The sequence below is a fragment of the Heptranchias perlo genome, chromosome 11 (assembly GCF_035084215.1).
Source record: "Heptranchias perlo isolate sHepPer1 chromosome 11, sHepPer1.hap1, whole genome shotgun sequence".
Taxonomy (NCBI): Eukaryota; Metazoa; Chordata; class Chondrichthyes; order Hexanchiformes; family Hexanchidae; genus Heptranchias; species Heptranchias perlo.
Window position 1 is genome coordinate 44,830,430 of NC_090335.1, and position 12,845 is coordinate 44,843,274.

Genomic DNA, 12,845 nt, shown 5'->3' on the forward strand with positions numbered 1-12,845 from the left:
TGGATTGAAACTGATATGTCTTGACCAGAATGAATTGCTGCTAGGACTATGTTCTTGGGTAGAACCTTTAGTTCCTCCTTTGTGTCCACCACAAGATTTCTGGATAATACATCTGACATCACATTGTCCATCTGAGCTCTGTGAATTAGAGAAATCAAACTCTGAAAGATACAGATCCTATCACCCCAGGTGACAACCTGAAATTGAGTTCCATGGAGGTATGGCCGAGTACTTCACAATCCAAATAACCTCCGTGTACTTTTTCTTTCAGTTGTAGAATATTTATAGTCTATCTTTGACAAAGTTTGGCTTGAAAAATGCCATCACCAGCTCTTTACCCATGTTGTCATTGAACCAGAACTGCTTCTAGACCTAAATTTGATGCATCAGTGTGAACTTCGAGCTATAGTGTTTAATCAGGAAGGCTTATTATTGGACACAGGTTTGTCTTTAGTACTTTTGACACTATAGACCATGCAAATAGGGTTACCCTTTGAGTTAATAAGTTAGTAGTTCTATAATTATGGCATAGCTTCTAATAAATTTTCTATTTTATCCTTCCATTTCAAGAAATTCTGACATTTGACATGGTTTTAGGTTCTGGAAATGGACCATCAATTGTAACCTTTCCAGATCCTGCTGAATGCCTTGAGAAGGAACGATATGCCCTACAATGCTGTTGTTTCTTAAATATGGAGCTTTACAGTCTGCCTTTTACAGCTTGGAGAACACCTGCTGCAGATACAGAAGGTAGCCCAGCACTGTGGGTGATGTCGCATCATATCATCCCCTGACACAGTTGTAAATCAGACCAGTCATCCCATTATTCATAAGATGCTGGAACGCAGCGGAAACATTGCACAGCCCAAATAGTAGCATCGTGAACATCTGACATGCTGTCAGGATGTTCAGCCACTTGCCATTGGCCAGTAGTCAGGCCCTGTGTTCTTATATACTTTGGCTTTGACAGTCATTCACTCGACATTTTGGATATTTATCTTTGACTGTCTCTTCTTTCAATCTTCTGTAGATGATGCAAAATCTAGCTTTTCCAGATTTTGACCACCGGAAGTGCCTATGAGTCTGAGGATTACTCAATAATATTATTTGCTTGCAATTTCTCAACACGTTGGTCTACCAATGCCTTTTTTGCAAATTACCCGTAATAAGAGGTTAAGGAATGTGTGGAGTGTCCTCTGTCACTATAATGTGTAATCATATCACTCCATCCTGGTTTGTCAGAAAACACAAAGAGAATTCACTTGGGTGTTCCAACAAATTATTTTTCTCTGTTACATTGCCAGAGGTCTGTTCAGTAAGTAAATCAAACTGTTGAGCTTTGAGTAAAGTTATGTCCCCAAATAATTACCTGGCTATTGTATGTTGCATCTCCTATGCCTGTTGTGGAGCAAATGCAGCCATGGGGTTCTTTGGTGTTATCTGTGGTTTGGTGAATCTATTTACAGGTTTCTGTCTGAATCAAATCTATCACTGAGGAGCTATCCTTTTAGAACAAGAAACCCACTATTTGTTATTGCAGCGTACACCCAGGTGCAATTCAACAGTGATTCCTTATGGACTAATTAAATCACATCGTAGCAGGATAGATGCTGACCAGTTCTCAAATTAAAGACTATCCGTTTTAATTTTTCCTATTGGCATTCAAATATTATGCTAATTACCCCAGTGGGTCTGGTGCTCATAGAATTTACCTATACAAGAGCTGGACCTATATAAGATCTGCTATTCAAACCTGGAATATCATACATGAGTTCTGCCTTTGTAGAAAATGTGGCACATGTCCAGTAGGACTGAATTACCAATATTTGTCAAGTCATATTTTTCCCCGAAGGTGGCAAATAAATTTGAGTCCTGTTGTTTTGCCTCATCTCGTGGGCTATTTTATATTAGCCCTGCTCCCCAGGAAACTCTTAAAAGTAATAATTGCCTTTTCTTGTTTGTCACTTCCCTAGTTATAAGTAACTTATCTTGGGAGGGAAAAGTGTTTGTGAGAAATTGTATTGCAATGTGGGCAGGTGCAGATTGTGAAGTTGGACACCAGAGCATTTCAGCAGCCCGTCCCTTGCCAGAGATGCATTCCTCAGAATGTTCCCATGTCCAGTGTCCCACTTTGTTCTTGCAACATCAGCTCAGGCATAGTTGTCAAATCTACTGACTTGTGCAATTTAGTGTTTCTTGATGAGCTCTCTGAATCACTGAGATTTGATATGAGTTTGCAAAATGTGATAAATTTTTTAACTGTGCTACGATGGAGCACACAAATGATAAGTGCCTTCTCAGACCATTGTATTCTAACTAGGGTTTCCTGTAGGATAATATCACCTCCTTCACAGGAGGGAAGAATGCTTGTTCGTATGAACTTGGACAGTTTGCCCTGTTCCTAATTTTCGCTTTGCAAACTGCTCAACACTGGTGAGGTTCCCATTCCACATAGTAAGGGATCTGGGGAATTATCCCAGTATCACTGTTTGCTATCCTTTCCTTATATGCTGACATCTCATTCATCCAGTCACTCTGAGATTGTGCTCCATCATTGTTAAATATTATGGGCATCGTACCCTTTCCTCTACTTGCATTTGACAAAGTACTGGCTCCTGCAGTGGCAATTGTCATTTCTAACAACTGATTTCTGTCAGATGTGCCTGGTTTCCCATATCAAATTGGATCTATTTACTGGTGGGGCTACACATGGGATACCTGTTACAGGGCTCCCCAACTCCTGTCATTGATTTAATTTCCCCTTGTCGAGCTGCCAAATCATGATGACACAGAATTACATAGGCTTCCTTGTTTGTTTTTATTCATAATTATTTGGAACACAATCTATGTCTTCCCCTGCCCCCACCCCCACCTCCTTCACTCAAGGTGGTTTGAATCAGATGTATCAACATTTTGTACTAACCTGTTACCCGTGTTAACCAGCCTGATTAACCAACTGTCACTTTTCAGTCTGTAATGACTTAATGTTTTTACCAAACACACATTCTCTATAAAGCAAGGTTTATAAATTTGACTGAAATTTGCCCTTTGTTAAACTGGAGTAGGAAGGAATTCTATATCTTGTATTAAATGTGCACAACAGTCTTTCTGAAGAGATTCAACAGTTTGAATCTCTTCAAACTGTTGAATCTCTTCAGAAAGACTGAAGAGATTAAGAAAACAGTCTTTGCATGATAGAAGAAATATACCTTCAGAAATTATATCAGAGGATATTCTGTTTAGTAACAATAGGGGTGTTATGCTATGTAATGCACAAAGTATTATCAGTGCCATTTATTTATGGTACAGAATATGTCGATTCATTTTTCTTTCTTGATCTGGGATTTTAATCTGTTTTGGGATTTAATTTTGACTCCGTCCATTAATCCTGCTAAAAAGGTGAATGAGTTGTTAGAGTGTATCTAGTCTCCCTCTCCCCGTCTTCTCTCTCCCTCTCTCCCCGTCTTCTCTCTCCCTCTCTCCCCGTCTTCTCTCTCCCTCTCTCCCCGTCTTCTCTCTCCCTCTCTCCCCGTCTTCTCTCTCCCTCTCTCCCCGTCTTCTCTCTCCCTCTCTCCCCGTCTTCTCTCTCCCTCTCTCCCCGTCTTCTCTCTCCCTCTCTCCCCGTCTTCTCTCTCCCTCTCTCCCCGTCTTCTCTCTCCCTCTCTCCCCGTCTTCTCTCTCCCTCTCTCCCCGTCTTCTCTCTCCCTCTCTCCCCGTCTTCTCTCTCCCTCTCTCCCCGTCTTCTCTCTCCCTCTCTCCCCGTCTTCTCTCTCCCTCTCTCCCCGTCTTCTCTCTCCCTCTCTCCCCGTCTTCTCTCTCCATCGAAACCACTCACTACTCCAAGATCATCCTCGAGAGCAAAGCTAGCCCCTGGCTTCATTTCTCCTCTACCAATCACCTCCATATAACCCTCCACCTTTGCCTCCAAACAAGAAATTTGAAGAGCTTATGGTCGTCTTTGTCACTAACAATGAAACCATCCAATCAGCAGCATCTGCTACATTGCTCCTTTCTCTTTTCCACCCCCCCCCCCCACCTTTGTGCTAGGCCTGATCCTCCATCTTTCTCTGGTATATCGCCTACCTCTCCATTCCCATGCTAGCTGACATTGTATATCATTCCCTCTCCTTAAACGTCTGTCATTAGCACCCTCCCTGAATGTGTTATTGCCTCCCAAATCGGTGGCCTTCCTTCCTGTAACTGCACATTTGAATCTCCCCAATCAGAGTTTTGCCATTGTCTTTGTCCTTTGCCACAAACTCCATACACTCGCCATTCATTTCATCTCCCTGCCCGGCCACAGTCTCAGCTTACTCCAGACTGCAACTTCACCATCCTATTCGACCCTGAGCTGAACTTTCAACTCCGTATCCTCTTCATCAAAGTCAGCCTACATACATCTCCTTATTATCGCACACCTGCTCCCCACCTCAGCCCATCAGCCGCTACATTCTCTCATCCATGCCTTTGTTATCCTGCGGAATTGATCTTTTCAATTCTGTCCAGGCCTGACCTTCCATCTTCCATGCTCTTTAAACGTCAGCACATCCAAAACCCTGGTCCCAGTATTTTATCTGACACTATGTCTCACTCAACCACCACTTTTGTGCTGGCTGATCTACATTGGGTCCTAGTCATCCAATTTAACATTCTGACCTTGTTTTTGAATCTCTTGATGGCCTCACCTATCTTTTTTTAACCTCCTCAAGCCCTACAGTCCCCTCAGAACTCTGTTCTTCTGACTCCGACTTGTTCTGCATCCCTCTCTCCCTTTACCCCACCATTGGTGGTTGCGTCTTCATCTGCCTGGGTCCTATACTTTGGAATTTCCTCCCTAGACCCCTCTGCCTCTCCAACTCCTCCTTGTCCTTAAAACGCACCACTTTGACCAAGTTTTTAAACTCACCCCTCTTCATATTTATTTTGGCGTAGCATTTATTTTTGTCTGATTGTGGCTGTGTGGGATAATTTTCTACACTAATGGTGCTATATGAATGCAAGTTGTTTGTGAGTTGCCTAATGACCATCTAGTGCATAATCTCCTTATTACATCTCAAAATGCTGCATATACAATTAATTAGTTTGAAATACAGCAACTTCTGTTATGTAGGCAAACGTGGCAGTCATTTTGCATACAAAGATCCTACATGGAGAAATGGAATGAATGTCCAAGTTAATCTGTTTTTGATGATGTTGGTTTGGTGCAACAAATATTAAGATAAAACTGGAGTTTGTTAACTTCATTACATTGTTAATTTTTTTTTAATTTTCTCCCCATAGAATGCTGCCTTTTTATATGGCCTTGGTATTGTCTACTTCCATTATAATGCATTTCAATGGTGAGTAAAATATTTATTTTGGTTCTTTAATTGCAAATTAGCATATATAGTAAGATAAATTCTTCAAATTAATTAAATCCATTATTTGTGGCAATGCATTTGAATCAGATTTCAGTCCTATTTGTTTTAGTGTGACATATACCAGTTTCTTTGCAGAAACTGTTTTGCTGCTGGCTTTGGTTACATAGCTTGTAAAATGGGCTAAACGGAGTTTCCAGTCTACTTGTTGTAATTCAAGTTGAAAAATATGTGTATCTTTTATTGCTTTCAATTTTTCTTCCCCAATTCTGGCATATTAGCTATGGCATCACTCCTGTAAGCCTGTTAAAGTGGGAAGCAGCGCTTTGCTGCATTAATTTTCATGCCTCCTGATTCTACCACCTTCCCCAATCACTGGAAACAGTAAGTAGGACAGGAAGCGCTAGATTGGATCTCACAAAGCTCCTCCATCATTCTACCCATGTCCCCATCTCTTTCTCCTCACCATGCTGTCTTTTGCATATCCTCCCCCACACACTTACTCTTTTTCAGACCTCTCCTTTCAGCTCTCCCTCTACTTCCACCTCCAACCCCCCACTCCCTCCAACACAGTCCTGTTATTCCCCCACCTTCCAATCCTCCCTGAACTAAATAATGTGCTTGGTCTTGACTGCCAGTATAGCACCAGCGGGATCAACTAAAAATAAAATAAAGGCTACTCGTATACAGTTTTTGCAGAATAATGGTCAATCGTAGAATTCAATCCCCAAAGCAGCAGTAAAGATCCCAGAATACTACTTAATAAAAATGGAATTTGAATTAATCAGTCACTGTAAATCAATGGCCCTGCTATTATCCCCTACATGACATTAACACCTCATTGTTGTAACACAGCGTGTCCTCCAACTCACTGAATACCACAGGAGATCTGCTATATTTAATAAAAATTGTGCGATCCAAATCAAATCCTACAGACTGCTGGAGCAATTCTAAGATATCATTACCTAACTATTAAAACATTTGAGGTCTTTACTCCACTAATTGCAATAGTCAGTTTTGATCGGAGAAAATGGTTGAATCCTGGGTTGTCTCAAGACACACAGATTGGGGGGGATAAAGAAGTTAGTAAGTGATAGTGTCTTGATGTGAAAAAACTATAAAATTTAATTTTCTGTTAGAACAGGATTGTGCTGTGCTCATCGCAAGTGTTGGAAGGATAATATTCCTACAATATGAGAAAATTAACAATTGGCCACTCTGTAAATCAGAACAGTGACATCTCCATTCTCTGCTATATTGGCGAGATAACCCCCCCACCCCACTGGTGCATAATGGAAATTGGCAAATAATTGAGGTTCTGCTATTCTGTATGTCTGTCTCCAGTATTTTGCTTGCATATTATGCTTTCAGTCTGGAGGAAATGAGAAAATATGTTTGATCATTTCTGACATAGTTGAAGATTAGCGAGCTACATTTTACTGCAGACTCAATTTCAGACTGACTTTATGTTTGCTCATTTTGTGAATGTAGGTGATGTGAATAAAATGTACCTTTATTGCAAACCAGGGAAGATGATTTAGTTTCAGGTACTTGAGCAGTTAGGCACTTGCAGACTGCAATAACCTTTTATAATTGAAGAACTGGTTGCCATTTTTGTCAGCCATATGGGCAATCTAGTGGAGGTTGTGGTACAGTGATCACCTTGCAGTGTACACGGGGTTAATTTTCCAGAACTGCCAGGGCTGTGGCTTTGTTTTTTTTTACCAATAGTGTTCTTCAGAATTGAAAGATTTGGCACATATCCAGTGTAGTGTAGCGCCTTATTTCTTTTCGCGGTGGTTTAGAATCTGTGTACTGGGTGTTTTCACCACAGAAGAGGCAGAAGGGATAAACATAGCACCCAACAAGGGTGGTTAAATTCAGACCTTTTTTGTAAAATGCCTTTGTTTTTAAAATATGAAATCAGTATAGATTTCTGTATCAAATATCAGTAGTTGTATTTCAAAAATTGCTGGTTGCATGCATTATAATGTGGAAGGATGAAGGACCTTGACAGGCTTGTTTGTTACTGCAGCCCGATTTAACTTGTTTAGCTGGCAGGTGCTATCTCTCTAATTGTAAAGTAATATTAACGTAGACCATGTTGATTACAGTTGAGTTTATTAAAACATAAATACACTGTTATGGGTAATATGCAGTTTCTTAAATTGTTTAGTTTGAGCTGTAAAAGTGGATTTGTACCAAGAAGTATGAGTTTTGCATCCAGGTATACCATATTTATTTAAACTGAAATTTGAGAGGAAAGTTTTCATTTCATGAGCAATCTGTTGTGCCTTTTCTATTTTAAAACTGACAGGTTGAGCATTAGAGGTTCTATTAAAATAATTTTGCATCAATGTTAAAGGATAAATTGTGATGTCCTTGCACAGCCAATTATGGTATTACATTGTTGTAACAACAGCCAGTCTAAACTCTTGTAGAACTTTCTAGTTGCCCACCGATGTTGCTGTGAGCATAGCAGGGATCAGTGAAAACTGACTAAATCTCTAATTAGCCCAGTATTTAAGTTGAGCTCTTGACTTTCTTGAGAATCATGCATTGAAGCTGGTCACTCAAACCTGGGGGACTGGATGGAACAGTGGAATTGGAGAACTATCCTCTCATCTCTAGCCGTCTGATTTGAATCTTGCTGAGATTGATGGGGTGAAAGACATTTTCCTTGCTGATTGTAATGGTCCTGCGTGAAATAAGTTTGCAAGATGTTTGTTTTATATTTTAATGATCACTGACACCCAGTGTCTGCGTTACCCAGAAATTGCTAATGCTGATGCAATGTGTAGCCAACTAGCTTTTGTAAGACTAGTCTTATTTATGATGACTCACCCATTAGAGATAATATCTGTAAGCTTGCATTCTACCATACCGATATAACAGGAACCTATAAATAAAATCAACATTGTACTTTCAAAGGATCCCTAATTTGCTTATGTGTAGTTCAAAAGCTACTGAGGCAGTGAAAGTTATAGATCTGGGAGGTATTTACGTGCCATTAATGAAATACCGTTGGAGAAATTTGTGTATTTGCTCTAACTACAGGTTCTCAGGACAAAAGGACAAAGGAAGCCTTAAAAAAAACAACAGCCTGTGCGTTTAAAAATAAAAGCTCAGTCCCTTGGCCTAGTTAAATTTCATAATGAGAAAGTAATAGCCATTTATAATGAAGAGAAAAATAACATGAAGCAGGTTGGAGTCCAGTTCTGTCACAATCTACTTAGTGAATTTTGCATACCAGAATGAGTGTTTTTCACAGTCACCACTGCATACGATCCTTGGAGATGAGCACACATTATGAAAGAAGAATTTCTAACCAGGGCATGAGAAAGCATTGGAAGCTGCAAATTGAACCTGACTTATGAATGTCTCTTTATATTTTTCTCTCAGACACTTTCCACTATCTCACCTCTCCTGAAGGCAGTGATTTATGTTGGAGTGTGGTTCCATACGTAATGACTCCCAATGAAGCGCAAGCCGATAGACTCAGTTTAACTGAATCCGTATCCTATCTTCAGTCAGTATCCATACATGCACACTTCATTATAGCTGAATCCATATACTATTTTCCACCGTAGCATACAAGCAAGCATACTTGAGGGATATGGCTCGATATTGATCTAGAAGTGGAAGCTGACCTATGATTTCTAAGTTCAAGACAGAACAGTTAAGCCTTCTAGCTCAATGTTCAAGAGTGTAATCAAGAATTTGGTATCTGGAACTGCAAATATTGTTACTGATATTAGTCTCAAGACTTGCCAATAGTGTACCTTGGAATTCTGCATTTTGATTCTGATTTTGTACTTCTGGGTGAACAGACTGACATCACAGCCAGTCCTTCGCCAAGCTAGCACCCTGTGTCATTCTTTGCCTAGCACCAACACACCTACACACATTCTAGAAGATGTAGATGTAGACAGCACTAAGTGGTAAAGCAAATTAACATCATTCACACAAAGTAGGAAAATAAATTAGTTGCACCCTATTTGTAATTTGTTCTTACATTTTCTTTGTGATTATTTAGAATAAAGTATTAGCACAGCATATAATCTTTTGAGAGACTTTATTGGATACATGTGGACAGGAGGAGCAGCTCAGATGCTCCTAGGCTGCACTGGAGTTTCGGGAATGTTTGGTCTTTGTTATTGTCTGTGTCCTGCTCTGGCATTGTATCTGGATTGGCTACCCATAGTTTAAGAAAGCCAGCAATCCTGTGGAATTGGGTAGCCTCTTCATGCTACTGTTGCTGGTTGGTGGGAAAGAGGTTGAAGGCATTGGCCTTCCTGAATAAAGCATTAGCCACCTCCTTGCTGCATCTAAGGCCAGCAAATTGGCTGATAAACCTGATGTTCTGTCCACCAACCTAGAAGGAGCTGAAAGCATATTAGCACAGAAGGAGGCCATTCGGCCCATCACATCTGTGTCGGCTAAAGTCAAGAGCCATAGTCATCTCAACAGTCACCGTCACTAACTACTTGGTTGGCTGCAGGTCTTCCTGAAACAGATGTGGGGTTGGGTTGTTATAACGTATGTTTCTACGACAGTCAGCTTCTAGAACTCCCATATTATTTAACTTCTGAATACTAGCCTTGCCTATCCTGCCATACTAATTAAGGAGTAATTGACAATTGGCTCTTACCTGATCTAGTCTAATGGATCAGCCCAATTTTCAACACTGAACTCAATCTAACCAAACTCCCTCTTTACATCAATCTCTGCTGCTCGTCATTCATGTGCTCTTATAGCTGTGTTGGAGCTTTACTGTTGCTGCATTTTTGGATCAGTCACCTTCCTTACTTGTCTTAGCTGATTAAAATGGAATTTGACAAATTTTTGAGAAGAGGACATTTCCTGTTATAGAGGGCAAGTTGCTAATTAGGATTGTAAGGAGCTATGGGCTCTTATAGATCTCCTGAAGTTTGCTTGATTGCCTTTGGATGTCGGAAGGAAATTTGAGTTTTTCCTGGCCATGGGTTTCTTTTTCCTTTGCATTTTTTGCATCTGCCAGGCGATCGTGTGGTTAGGGGTAGGTCACTGTACATGGTTGCATCAGGGCTTGGGTGTTATAAATTTTGTACTCCTTGCGCCTCTTGCATTCTGGTGTTAACCCTCACTGTCCAATATCTGCCTATATGGTAGCATAAGCAGGGGGGTGTAACAATGTCATACAAACTGGTTACTGTAAACTTGCATGCCTCCACTTTTGCTTCTCCAATCTTTTGATAGGCAGAACTGATGAGTACCCTGTTTAGATGAGATTGATGACAAATGAAGAAGCTGGTTTATTTTTCACAATACACATGAATTTTTAAAAATTTCTGCAACGCTTTGCGTGACGACACACACAACCATGCTACAGTGTCCCAAACAGCAAACAGAATATTCATTTTGTTTTATTTCCTCTTGGGTCAGCTTTTAGTTGGAAAAACTAACTTGCTATGACTTAATTCACAGCTCAGACCAAGACTTGGCTTCTCGCAGTCTTTGCTGGACCTAATTAACCCCGAGCATGGTTTTTCTCCTTTTTTGTTATCTCTGAACCCAGGAAGCGAAGTCTCACCAGACCACCCTGGCAACTACCCCTGCTGAGCTCAAATGAATTGATTCAACTTAAATAGAATATGTGTGAACAATCACTTTAATGTCCAAACTAGTTTCCATGATGTGGAGATGCCGGTGATGGACTGGGGTGGACAAATGTAAGGAATCTTACAACACCAGGTTATAGTCCAAGATTCCTTACAAACTAGTTTCCAGTTTCTGAAGTATGCTGGTTCATCTGCCCCATCTGAATCCTGATACATATTACCTAACCCTGAATTTAACCCCTTAAGAACTAAGTTTAACTTAGTAGTAGCATATATTACGTATGTCGCCAAGGTTGCCCCATGGCACTGTGCTTGATGGTCTTTTCTTGCTCTTTACATATGCTCAGAATCATGGAACTTGCTACCTAACAGCATTATGGGAGCACCTCACAACACAGACTGCAGCAGTTCAAGACGAAGGCTCACCACTGCTTTCTTGAGGGTAACTAGGGATGGGCAATAAATGCTAGCCTTGCTAGCGATGCCAAATCCTGAAAATGAATAATAATTAGAAAAAACATAGCTTTCCTTTCTCTCATTTTATGAATGAGCACTTCCTGAGCCTGATCATTAAATTGGATGTGGAAGCCCTAAATGCATTGTATTTTCCAACAGAATTTAGATAGCAAACCCCAGGAGTTATAGCGCACAATTCGCTCCTGCAGTTATAAGTATCAACATCAGGGAGTTAACGGCAGAAGTAAATTCTCCTGACATTTTTAGTAACCCACAGATAATCTCCAAATAGCTCACTAACAGTAATTCCAAACTTAAGTTTCTTTAGTTTGCTCCCAAAGGGATCTGATTTCCATTTTAAGGTTAATTGTAAGCCAGAGGTGAATAAGCAAATAAATGTTTCTGCAGAGCAAAGTGCACAGGATTGTAAATACAGAGTATTGACCAACAATATTATGTACCTCACAGCAACCTTAATGATCCTGATTATAAATTGAATTGGTAACCTGTGCTGCTGGTACATCTGCTCTAGTGTATTGGGCATATGGCCATCTTCACAAAAACCATGCCCTAGAAATGCTTTAGGGAAGTGGGGAAGAAATGACATACTTTAATCACTAAGAGGAAGTTGATGGGTTGAATGATCTGTAAACCGCTTGAAAGAAAACTTTAGATATATAAAAATTTGAGTCAGTAGTAAGACATTAAAGGAACAAGAGAATGTGGAAATAGCTACGGTGGTGCAAAGGCATGGAGGCCCACACAAGGAAAAAGGCAAGAAACTGTTAGAAATTAGAGTAAGAAAAAATAACCTGCAGATATGAGGTCTGAAATGAAAGTTTGTGATGGGGACCGAAGATAATGGCTTCATTCTTCCCAAATTTTAATAGTAAGGATAGGTTTAATGACTCATCCAGCTCAGACTGTATGAAGAAATGCTTTTTTAAAAAGATTTTTGATTCCAGCTTGTACGTATGTGCTAATGAAGTCTCTCTGTGCTTTTGCACATCTACATTTCATCTGATTAGCTAAAACTTGTCTGGCATGTATAGAAAGGAGCCCTTGAACTGGGGATTCCGCCCCTTCCCCCTTTAAAATCTATCGATACAGGAGATGCATGCAGGGTTAAGTACTTTAAAAGAAAATTAGCCCGTAACTGGTGGTCCTTTTTAAAGAATTAAGCATGTGCATAGGTCCCCATCACGGTCTTTCCGCTCGTTGGTACCCATAGAGCTATGGATATGACAGTAGTACAATCAGTGTATATCTTTTTATTTGCCAAATTCTACTTGACTGACAAAAACAACTCAGCATTTCCCTGCTTTGCTCAATGATGCATTTCTTCAGTGGGAACATGGGATTTTGTCTAAAGGATAAGACAGTTTTCTTAAAATAATTAGTTGAGTTGCGGTGGAGGGCAGTGCAATAGAGT

General features: G+C 40.2%; 1 protein-coding gene across 3 annotated transcripts in view; it reads left to right on the forward strand.

The window, feature by feature from the left end:
• The window catches only part of kdm6a (lysine (K)-specific demethylase 6A), a 230,591-nt gene that overhangs the window by 69,861 nt on the left and 147,885 nt on the right, over window positions 1–12,845 (forward strand). For all 3 annotated transcript variants that reach the window (XM_067992901.1, XM_067992902.1, XM_067992903.1), the window contains exon 5: window positions 5,281–5,339. In XM_067992901.1, coding sequence (XP_067849002.1) covers window positions 5,281–5,339 — 59 coding nt within the window. The remainder of the gene's footprint in view (window positions 1–5,280; window positions 5,340–12,845) is intronic.